At 37.6% G+C, this 12,056-nt stretch overlaps 1 protein-coding gene across 1 annotated transcript; it reads right to left on the bottom strand.

Annotated features, from left to right (window-relative positions):
- Positions 1 to 696: 696 nt before the first annotated feature.
- On the bottom strand, positions 697 to 11,673 carry LOC103025945 (E3 ubiquitin-protein ligase TRIM35). Its single transcript, XM_022677302.2, has 7 exons — positions 11,584 to 11,673; positions 11,022 to 11,487; positions 9,227 to 9,322; positions 7,750 to 7,980; positions 7,006 to 7,028; positions 5,585 to 5,703; positions 697 to 4,467 (listed from the first exon to the last, which is right to left on the bottom strand). The coding sequence occupies exons 2-7, from the start codon at positions 11,427 to 11,429 to the stop codon at positions 3,923 to 3,925; spliced, it is 1,422 nt and encodes a 473-aa protein (XP_022533023.2). The 5' UTR covers positions 11,430 to 11,487; positions 11,584 to 11,673; the 3' UTR covers positions 697 to 3,922.
- Positions 11,674 to 12,056: the final 383 nt, after the last annotated feature.

Raw genomic sequence — 12,056 nt, 5'->3', positions numbered from 1 at the left:
GCACCACAGAGTGTGGCGTCTTTTCAAAAACAACTAAAACTTTCTTATTCAAAAAGGCCTACTAGGACATTTTTATGCATCTCTGTTTTTATCTACTAAGTTTGCTTCTGATTTTATTGCCTTTTACGCTGTAGCACTTTGAGATTTCTTTGAAATGTAAAGTGCATTGCAAATACAATGTATTATTATTATTATTATTATTATTATTATTATTATTATTATTATTATTACCAAAGCACCATTCACAACATATACAACCAATACACATCGTTGCAGAAGGAAACACTAAAACAAAGAGATGAAACAGCCCACAATTCTCTTTAAAAGCTCCGCCCTCAGCCTGCTAGCCAGTGACTGAAGGAACCGGGTGACATCTTAAAGGGGAGAGCCCACCCCATCTGGTTCCAGCCTGCATTCGATTGGCTAGGCGATCCAGCAGCCGAAGCAGTAGCTTGGGCAAAAAGACATATAGCCAAGTTTAACGTAAACAAATAGTCCTTTAGACAATTAAAAACCTGGCACAAGGTAGAAACATGAGAAAGCCAGTCATGGCTATAAATAATGCCATCATCTAGGTAAGCTGAACAATATGGAACATCACCTAAAACACTATTAATCAGCCACTGAAACTTTGCTGGTGCATTTTTTAATCTGAACGCCATTACTGAATTAAAATATGGTCACCCTACCTAACAGACCAGCCGTACATAGACCCTGTTGATCTTAATGTGATCTGGTTGGGAATAATTTCTCTGAAACAGATAAAAGTCAGGAGAACTGAAAGGAAATTTATTGTTAATGTCTCTCTCTCTCTGCTAGACGTCTTTCTGTAGCTCTACTGATGTACTGAGAATGAAGAGTCTGAAAATGGCAGGAGCGGTTCTTTTATTAAAGTGATCAAGATGAAGCTCAGTCTCAGTCTGAGACAGTATCTGGACACACAGTTTACAGGGTTCATACACTTTTCAACTAATACATTTCCATGACTTTTCCAAACCTTCACAGCAAATTTTCATGACCGTACAGTCTTTAAAATATCAGTGCAGACATGAACAATGAAACAAAAACTTCAAATTTTCATGTCAAAACTGGTTATAGTAGGCCTTTATCTTACTTAAAATGTATTTCAGTAAAAATAAAAACATTTCTTTCAGCAAGCTGACAATCTTCAATAGTAAAATGTGTGTCAAATCCTGAGAGCTCTATTGTATATAACTGAATTAACTCTGAGCTGATTCAATACCCTGCTAAGCATTTCTAATACTTAACCTGTAAACAGTGGGTTATACTTTTGTCAAATAACATGATATAGAATCTTTTGTTTGAAAATTTGAACACATTTTAATAATCTGTCTGTTGGCTGGGATTTCTAAACCTGCTTCCCAAAGACAGAGAGAAAGAGGTGGCCATTACAGCCCAAAAAATGCCCGAACACTCACAAATTAGTAACTTGAAAGAGATTCAAATTACACAGTTAACCTGTCAGACAACACCAGGAGAACTAAACAGTATACAGTACAATAATCAGTATTAGAAGCAAGCAGCTAATTATTATTTTTTTCCTTTAATATTGGCACAAAAATAAAATATTAAAGCAGATGCTTTTTGGTCAGAGACTTTTTATTTTTACTGATCTATTTGTCATGTAATACGTTTAATATGCAAATCAAAATGAAGAATGAAGCAATAGTAATTTAATGTGTGTAGAAAAGATGAGTAACCTGCTTTTACACTGCAAAAACTAGACAAAATATATGCAAATTAAGACAAATATATATACGATATGCAAAACAATCTTCCAATTGGGTAAGCAAAATTTTCTTAGAAAGATTTCTTACAAAAAGCAATAGCAAAGTCTCAAAATAAGTGAAGTAACACCTAAAACAAGCAAAAAAGTCACTGTTTTTGGACACAAGAATCAGAATAACTTGATTGCTGCTTGATTGTGCTGTCTAACATATTTTGAGTTCTAATTACTTAAAATAAGGTAAGAATTCTAAGTAAGAATGATAAAGATAATTATCCCTAAAATAAGCAAAATAATCTAACGCTTACACAATGCTTAGTAAGACAAAAAGTCTTATTACAGAAGAAAACAAGAGTTATTGCCTTAAATTTAGAAAATTTCACTTGCTAAGGTTTAGTTTTTTTTTGCAGTGTAGAGCCACTCAAAAATTTTAGTAAACAAAACTACACTGTTGCATCGAGCTCTCACGCTATTTTGTTGTTACAGAAACTAAAACAGTGCTAATCATTTTCCTTCTAATTTTAACATTAAGATTTGCATAGCAAATTTCCATGACTTTTCCAAAACTTTCTGGGTATTTTTATTTTTTCCAAAACATATCCAGGCCTGGAATTTGCTGTTTTCAACTTCCTTGACTTTTCCAGGTTTTTCATGACCGTACAAACTCTGAGTTTACCATGTTGTGAAGTGTTGTACGTTAGTTTTAAGGCTATAAACACGCACTCATTCTTTGCAGGTGTTTTTTTCACTGATTTTAAAAGGGTGCACACTAATGGTTTGAATGAGTGCTATTTCTGCCATCTTGTGGAGGAACTGTTAAATTAGACCAGGGGTGTCCAAACTTTTTTTGTTGGGGGCCAGAAGGAGAAATATATTTGAAGTCACGGGCCACACTCTGTAATAAAACAAACAATGAAATATACCACTTTAAATAATACTTTTTTCCTGACTTTTTCATTTACACATCATTTTACTTGACTAACTATCTTTATCTATCTTTGACAGTGTTGTGTAAACTGAGATTTTTCAAATTGATGTTTCATTTCATGATGTCTCTTAATATAAAACTCCTTAATTACGGCAACTTTTAGACTCTTTTGCCCCGTTTTTCTGCGCTAGAAATGTGCACTCTCTCCGCTTTTAGACTCTTTTGCCCCGTTTTTCTGCGCTAGAAATGCGCACTCTCTCCGCTTTTAGACTCTTTTGCCCCGTTTTTCTGCGCTAGAAATGCGCACTCTCTCCGCTTTTAGACTCTTTTGCCCCGTTTTTCTGCGCTAGAAATGTGCACCCTCTCCGCTTTTAGACTCTTTTGCCCCGTTTTTCTGCGCTAGAAATGTGCACTCTCTCCGCTTTTAGACTCTTTTGCCCCGTTTTTCTGCGCTAGAAATGCGCACTCTCTCCGCTTTTAGACTCTTTTGCCCCGTTTTTCTGCGCTAGAAATGCGCACTCTCTCCGCTTTTAGACTCTTTTGCCCCGTTTTTCTGCGCTAGAAATGTGCACCCTCTCCGCTTTTAGACTCTTTTGCCCCGTTTTTCTGCGCTAGAAATGTGCACTCTCTCCGCTTTTAGACTCTTTTGCCCCGTTTTTCTGCGCTAGAAATGCGCACTCTCTCCGCTTTTAGACTCTTTTGCCCCATTTTTCTGCGCTAGAAATGCGCACTCTCTCCGCTTTTAGACTCTTTGGTCCGTTTTTCTGCGCTAGAAATGCGCACTCTCTCCGCTTTTAGACTCTTTGGCCCGTTTTTCTGCGCTAGAAATGCGCACTCTCTTCACTTCTAGACTCTTTTGCCCCGTTTTTCTGTGCTAGAAATGCGCACCCTCTCCGATTCTTTGGCCTGTTTCTGACACCTAGCGTTCAAACTTTGAATCTCACATTATAAAAACCTGCTTAACAGCGGGCCAACTTTCATTCTATTTCTAAAATACCTCGCGGGCCGCTCCAAAAAAGGAAACGGGCCGCAAATGGCCAGTGGGCCGTAGTTTGGACACCCCTGAATTAGACTATAGATGCAATGTACAAAGGCATGAATGTATGGATGTTTTTTCTACAATTTAATAACATCTTTACTAAACATTTTAATCGATACAGTGACATTTTAGAGAACAAAATCTCTAATAAAGTCTCTAATATGAATGTTCCTGTTGTTCCACATCATGTTAACAACACCTGCAGAGTTTATCTGTGCGGTTCCACCATTACTGATGTCTTTAAGGGCAAGACTCGAAGTTCATAGTGAACGCTCCAGTTACGGAATAAGGGTAAAACCCTCTCGGTGAAAGTGTGTGTTATGGTATGCAGGTGTGTTCTCCTGAGCGCATCGGAAAAAGTCACTCTCCCCCGGTCCCAGTCCAGCTGCACTCTGACCCTCTGCAGTTTCTCCGTGGTTGTAAGGAAGTGCAGTGGCTGTCCTGGGCAGCGAACCCAGTATTTATCAGTGCTGTTGAAGCCCAGAGCCCACACCCCTCCCCAGAGAGAGCCCCCCTTCCTCAGGACAGACTCTGCCATCACTCCCACTTCCCAGCGAGCGGTGATTCCAACCTCAACGTCCCAACTCTGCGATCCTGAGTTAAAACCCTCCGAACCCAGAACACACCTGCACCAGTCGAACCGCTCTGGATTGTTAGGAAGCATCAGGTCTTCATTTCTGCTCACTACAGCTGTGAGATCATCACCCAGGTGGAGGCGTGGGTGGGCAGTGTTGGGGTCCAGAGTAACAAGAGCTGAGCAGAGACAAAAGAATAAAAACAAGAAGGAGTTTAGTGATATAAGGAGCTGATCTGAACCTAGTGGGGTATGCTGTTCTCTCTTTACACAGGGTTCATCCACCTTTTAACCAATAAATTCCCATGATATTTTCAAGACTTTTGCATGCCTTCAAGGCAAAACATCAGTGCAGACATGGACAATAAAAGCAAAAATCAACTTAAACTTTAATTAAAATTGATTATAGTAGGTCTAAAATGAATCAGATAAAATCACGACACAATCTTTAATAATAAAATGTGCGTCAGATCCTGAGAGCTTCATTGTGTAGGGCTAAATTTCTGAATTAACTCTGAGCTGACGTATTTGTTAGCTCAAAATAGTTGTTCGAATGAACGAATCTTTAGTAAATGGATTCTAATGATTCAGTAAATCTAAAATAGGTTCTGTGCCTATTACTATTAGTTAGCTTCTGTAAAGAATTAACCAACTCCAAATAGCGGGTTTTTGTAGTCCTTGTAGAACTGTTAAAACTACATACAGGTCGGAAAGCAGGTCACAGTTCTCGAAAGAGGCGCAGTTCTCGAAAGAGGCGCAGTTCTCGCGTTGGTCGCGGCCGCTTAGGAAAACTTACAGAGTCTGGTTTAAGCGCAAAATACATTATACTGCAATTATGTTATAATCCAATTAAAAACGATAAACGCACAATACTCACTGTGAATCCAAGAGAAAACACAGCTAGTAGCGCAAAATTATGGGCGGACACTGAACACTGACGTAGAAGTGATGTGCGCATGCAGTAGCCTTGGTAGGACATCTCGGGACACCAGCACAGACACGAAAGGACCGCTTTTCCTCCTATTACACCTCAATGGAGTTTTAAGCTGTAATTTCACTTCTTTAAAAAGTTTAATAATCAAGGAAATCCTACCTAGTGTGCCATTAAGCCAGTCACTGCTCTCCGTTTAATAATGTCTCTGATTTAGCTTGAACAAAGCTGATTAAAACAGCCCCAAGAAATTGGTTTCTAATGTTTAAATCTTCAACAATTCAACTCCCAAACCTCTCAAACCCACATGAAGCTCTAATATAGAGTAGCTCAGGCTTTAGTGTGGGAAATCAGCTCCTACTTACTGTACTGAACCATCTCCTGCATTTTCTCCCACACTCTGAACTTCAGGTTGGAAAGGTGTTTTGTAACACTGATCAGAGCTCCTGATGTCTTCTCTGGATGTTTTGGTACGTCCTTCAGTCTGAAAATGGTAGATAATGTACTGATGACACACTGTGATTATACTGTGCAGTGTGAGTCTATCCATTTAATTGCAAATCAAAGCACATTTTCCCCGAATATATTATACATATATTATTTCCTTTTTTCTACAATTAGGGTATTAAAATACTTTATCTTGTTTTTTAGATTTTACATTTTAAGATTTATATGCTTTCTATAATCTGTTGCATTTGATAAAGATGAACTAACTTACCTCATTATTAAACAAATCATAAATGACAACCTGTCAGTAATTCTACTGTCAAACGTAGTTCTACGTGCAAAAATATTTAACCCCCTATATCAGTATTTAGTGTAGTCTTTCACTGCAGTTACAGCTGCAAGGCTTTGGGGGTATGTCTTTACCAGCTTTGCGAATCTAGAGACTGAGATTTCTTCCCGTTCTTTTTTGCAAAATAGCTGAAGCTCAGCCAGATTTGATGGTGAACAGCAATTTTCATGTCTTGCCACAGATGCTCATGGGGATTTAGATTTGACTGGCAACTTTGACTGGGCCATTCTAACATATGAATATTCTCTCATCTACACCGTTCTTCTGAAGCTCTGGCTGTAGGTTTAGGGTCATTGTCTTGCTGGAAGGTGAATCTTCTTCTTAGTATCGAGTTCATTGCAGCCTCCAACAAGTTTTGTTCCATAATTGCCCTGTATTTAGCTCCATCTATCTTCCCATCAACCCTGACCAGTTTTCTGTCCCTTTTAAAGAAATGCATCCCAACAGTGCACGATGTATAGTTGTCCTGTGGAGAGATTCTCACGTTTCTTTGGATTTCTGCAGCTTTTCCAGAGTGACCATGGGCCTCTTGGCTGCTTTATTGACCAGTGATCTACTTGCTAGATCTATCAGTTTGTATGGATGGCCATGTTCTTGAAGGTTTGCAGTCGTAAATACTTTTTCCATATTTAGATGGTAATTTGAACAGTGCTCTTTGGGATGCTTAAGTTTGGAAAATGTATTGATAACCTAAGCCTGCTTTAAACTTCTCCACAGCTTTATCTCTGACCTGTCTAGTGAGTTACTAAGTCTACATGATGCAGTTTCTAACAAACCACTGAGGCCTTCAAGGAACAGGTCTTTTTTACGGAGACTATATACACAGATGGACTCTAATAACTACTTAAGCATCTCTTGAATGCAGTTAATAACAGTGAATTTTATTTAGGGGTTTTAGGATAAAGAGGGCTGAATACTTTTGCATGTCACACTTTTCAGATTAACAACTTTTGCAAGCCACTGTATCTAAACTCTTTAACATTTACTTACTGATTCATTGTGGACTTCACATTCTGACATGGAAGAAACAGAAACATCATAAAAATGGTCAGACATCTTCAGACTGAGGTCAGCAAAAATCAGCAATATATGCTTATATATATGGGTTGGAAAATGAAACTGAAACACCTGTCATTTTAGTGTGGGAGGTTTCATGGCTAAATTGGAGCAGCCTGGTGGCCAATCTTCATTAATTGCACATTGCACCAGTAAGAGCAGAGTGTGAAGGTTCAATTAGCAGGGTAAGAGCACAGTTTTGCTCAAAATATTGCAATGCACACAACATTATGGGTGACATACCAGAGTTCAAAAGAGGACAAATTGTTGGTGCACGTCTTGCTGGCGCATCTGTGACCAAGACAGCAAGTCTTTGTGATGTATGAAGAGCCACGGTATCCAGGGTAATGTCAGCATCCCACCAAGAAGGACCAACCACATCCAACAGGATTAACTGTGGACACTGTAAGAGGAAGCTGTCTAAAAGGGATGTTTGGGTGCTAACCCAGATTGTATCCAAAAAACATAAAACCACGGCTGCCCAAATCACGGCAGAATTCAATGTGCACCTCAACTCTCCTGTTTCCACCAGAACTGTCCGTCAGGACAATAAATTATTGTGGTCTAAAACCAGGTGTTTCAGTTTCGTTGTCCAACCTCTGTGTGTAAATATATATATATATATATATATATATATATATATATATATATATATGATGAAGATGATTGGTTTCTTACCTGTAAGAACTGAATGTCCTCTGTCTTCATGTCCTTCTCTATTGTACTGATTGCTTCTGAAAGAGACAATATTCCTCCATTCATCTCCCCAATCTTCCTCCTCATCACCTCACTCTTCTGCTTCTCTTCTTCCTTTAGTGCAGCTATCTTCGCTGCTTCTTCATCTCTGAGAAACTGGTGAAGCTTCTCAAACTCCTGCTTTATCTGCCTCTCCGTGTCCTGGGCCTGTGTCTGGAATAAGAAATAATTAGGAAACACAAACTCTAACAGATGTTCTACCAGTATTTAAATGAAAAGAGTAAAGGTCTCAAAGTAAAGGTCCCAAATTCAATATTTTACATAACTTGCGAAATGTAAAAAAAATAAACATATCAGATTTGGTCAGAAAATCAGATATGAGACACTTGTGTGTAGTGCTGGGCGATATGGGAAAAATCATATATCACGATATGGAATTTTTTATATCACGATAACGATATATATAGTGATATACCACATTTGAGTATGTTTTCAGTTATTCTTCGAAAAATATGACAAAATAATATCATTGCTAACTTACTTTTTATTTTTTTTATAAATAAATTAACAAAAACACGAAAATGAGGGTATTCAATCTGTAATTTCAGTTTGTATTAGTTTTTTCTTTTAATTAGCGTCTTATTAGTTTCAGTTAAGGAGAACTTTCACTTTCAGTTTTTATTATTTCCTTCATTTTCGTTAACAATAATACTTGGTTACTTAGCTATATGGTGATTATCATGCCATAGCTTTATATAAAATAAAAATAGTATTAAAAAACAGATGACATCACAGACTATTTCCTGGAAATCTCGGGTCTGTCCGGGCAGAGGAAAAAAAAATGTAAGTATCCTGCTATTTAAAAGAATGGAAATTAATTACAATAATAATATAGTTCTGTAAACTAGGGTTTAGATTGTCTGCCCGGATCGGCTGAAGAAATTGTCTTTTTTTTGTTTTTCTACAGGACAAACCATTCAAACATGTGGATGAGCTCTCTGCACCCGATTAAAAAATCACACAGTGTCTGTCTGGTTTAAAATACTTAGATAGAGCTATTAAATGAATAAATCAACATTCATTTAAAAGACCAGGGAGACGTTCTGTACTCTAAATAACAAAGAAGGCAGCAACAAGCTAGAAGCTAATAAGCTAATAACAACATTTAATAAAAACAGAAAAATAGATATGTAATAGGAAAATAACCAACTAAACTAAGCTCAAAATGCTAAAAGAAATATAATATAACGAATTCTAAAAGAGCAAAACGAAATAGTAAACACACAGATGTGCATAAATAATTGATGAAATTACTGTAGAAACGATAGGGATGATAGAGGCTAAGTAGCTCGATAAACATTTTTCTACTGTCCCCACCATATTTATCGTCATATCGCACAGCACTACCTGTGCGTGCTTGACTTTAGCCACATGGCTGACAGTTTAGGATGGTGATTACCTTAATGTGGGCTGCTGTTTGGTCACAATCTTGTTTTGTTTCCTCAAAGAGCTTCAGGTTCTGCTGTAGAGACTCTAGGGTTGTTCTGAGTTCTGTCTGGAAAAATCAGATACACATGGTAATGGAGAAGATCCCAGAGCATGTTATTAGTCTCACTTTTAAACTGAAAAAATCAAGTAAGTAATGAAATGTGAAAACGTATAGTATATATATATATATATATATATATATATATATATATATATATATATATCACATCAATGAAAAACAACCAGAATAATGACAATAAAAAATAGAGCATGTCTATAAGGTACTGTGTTCATAAAAGCACGTTCACATTACCAGTAAAACACCTGTAAAACTTTAATATATTTTTTCAATTCTTCATTTTTTCTTTTAGAAAATTGATGAAATAGGGATGAATAAAAATGCTTCAAAATGACTTGGAATAAAAATACCTATTATGCAAAAAAAAAAATGTCGGGGGTCAATAGGAAAGACGGGATTTTTTTGTAACACTGATCAGTTTAGCTAGTATTTACTCCAAGTATTAAATACACCATCCCCACTATATATATATATGGTGGCGGCATCATGCTGTGCAGATGCTTTTCTTCAGCAGGGACAGGGAAGCTGGTCACAATTGATGGGAAGATGGAGATATACAAGGCAATCCTGGAAGAAAACCTGTTGGAAGCTGCAAAAGACTGAGACTGGGAAGGAGATTCACCTTCCAGCAAGACAATGACCCTGAACATACAGCCAGAGCTACAATGGAATGGTCAAAAAGCTCAGTCTCTAGATGCTAGGGGTGTGATGAGACACTAATATCACAAGATGAGACATGATACGAGACGAGATTTAAAAATACAATTTTAAAGAAAACTCAAAAATGAAAAATGGCTTGAAAACTAGAGGTTTTTTTTTTAACAGACTGGTTTCTCTCACACATTGATTCTATAAGAAATAGAAATAAGAGTAAAAATAAAAAAGTCAAAATAAAAATAAAACTTTTCTAGGTCTTATATAGTGCAAACAATAAGTGCAAACCACAACCAGTCATATTAAGCCTATAGTTTGTGTTTTTTTCTCCTAAATCTCTTGTAATTTAACTATTCATAACCATAACCAGTCATATTAAGTCTATGCTTGAAGTGCAAACAGAGACAGAACATTTTTTTAAATACAGTACAGAGCTAAGGGATTAGTACAACTGCCTATGAAACAGTCACGTGTAGGATTTACTTACAGTATTTATATATGGTTTGTGTCTTGTTGGTCACTCTGTTACCGTTTATTGTTTCCACTGGAGCCAAAATGCAGCCAGACATACAACTTAAAAGTAGCAGAAGCATCTTCTATACAAATGTCAGAATTTTCCTCTTCTGCCGAGAGCTGCTCTCACTGCTCAGCCACCATACTCGCTGTATAGCTACTGTGTTGCCAGAACCCTCTTAAAAAATCCACGCTAAACTGTTTTTCTTCCTGCGAGACATCAAGTTTTAATCTCATCACACCCCTACTAGATGCACAAAGCTGGAAGAGACACCCCAAAAAGACTACTGTAATTACATCGAAAGGTGGCTCTACTAAGTATTGATACAAGAGGGCTGAATACTTTTGCATGTCACACTTTTCTTCAAAACCATGTATTAAAAAAAATATTTTTTTTTGTTCTACTTCACTTTTTTGTGGCTGGAAGGTGACAAAATGTGACAAAAAGTTCAAGGGTACAAATACAATTTACAAGCCATTGTATGATGATTTTACCACAAAAAATACAGCTTAAAAATACCTTAAAATTATGCACAGCTTCGTCTACTGGACAGCAGCTGTGATTTTTATGGCTCTGTGACGTCTGACACACCACACACATGGGCTGCTGATCATCCAAACAGAAGAGTTTGAGTTTCTCGTGGTGCAGAGTGCAGAGCCCCTCAGACCCTGCTGAAGAGCTCTGGATTCTGCCCTCTAAAAAAGCCTCACAGATGTTCTTTAGGGCCAGGTTACGAGGAGGCTCCGCCTTCGAGGAGCATCTTCTTCTACAGACTGGACACTCCCGGGATTTCTTAGCCTTCCAGAACTGCTGCAGACAGGTCCTACACACACTGTGGGAACACTGCAGAACCACCGGATCCCTGAAGATGTCACAGCACACAGGACACGAGAGCTCGTCTTCTGAAAGAGGGTGTCTAGCAGCCATTTTCTTCAGCTGCTTTTGCTGCTGAGCTGTTTCTCTGTGATGATCTCTTTAGTCCAGGCTGTAGAAGATGAACAGAACAGAACAGATAATTATAGCTGTTTAGTCCCAGACATCTTAAGACATCTAAAAACAAGCACATTCCAGCAGTACTTACGTGCTTTATCCTGTGTATTCCAGCAGTAAATGAAACAACAGATCTGCCAAGAAAACAGAATATGAGGTTCACTTCCTTCTGTGGAAAAAGGAGGAGGAGTTTTGATAAGGAGGAGCAACAAATCACAAAGCTGTAATTGTATATGTTATGCACTAGATGTCAACAATGGACAGTCTATTAAATGTGTCAAAGAATGCTTTGAATGACTAGTTAAAATGTAATTTGTTTGAGACAAAATAAATGCACACCATGATTTGTATGTAAAACAAATTACATGACATTCTGTGCAGTGCTGAGATCATAGGGGGAGTATAATTTTGGCAGGCTTAAAAATAATGCTGCCAAAATTATACTCCCTCCAGTTGAAGCCCTATCTGTTGAAGATAAAGTGAAATGCATCACAGGACATACTCTACACGCCATGACATGTATGCAAAATAAATTACATGACATTCAGACCTTGCAGTGCTGAG

Source organism: Astyanax mexicanus, chromosome 13, assembly GCF_023375975.1.
Source record: "Astyanax mexicanus isolate ESR-SI-001 chromosome 13, AstMex3_surface, whole genome shotgun sequence".
Lineage (NCBI taxonomy): Eukaryota > Metazoa > Chordata > Actinopteri > Characiformes > Acestrorhamphidae > Astyanax > Astyanax mexicanus.
This window is presented reverse-complemented; position numbering and strand designations above follow the sequence as displayed.

Excerpts from the sequence above, each read along its gene's own strand:
- LOC103025945 (XM_022677302.2), bottom strand. The coding sequence starts at position 11,429 with ATGGCTGCTAGACACCCTCTTTCAGAAGACGAGCTCTCGTGTCCTGTG. Across the intron at positions 9,323-11,021 it reads AAGCTGTGCATAATTTTAAG|ACAGAACTCAGAACAACCCT; the intron begins GTATTTTTAAGC and ends TGATTTTTCCAG. Across the intron at positions 7,029-7,749 it reads AGGACATTCAGTTCTTACAG|AATGTGAAGTCCACAATGAA; the intron begins GTAAGAAACCAA and ends CTTCCATGTCAG.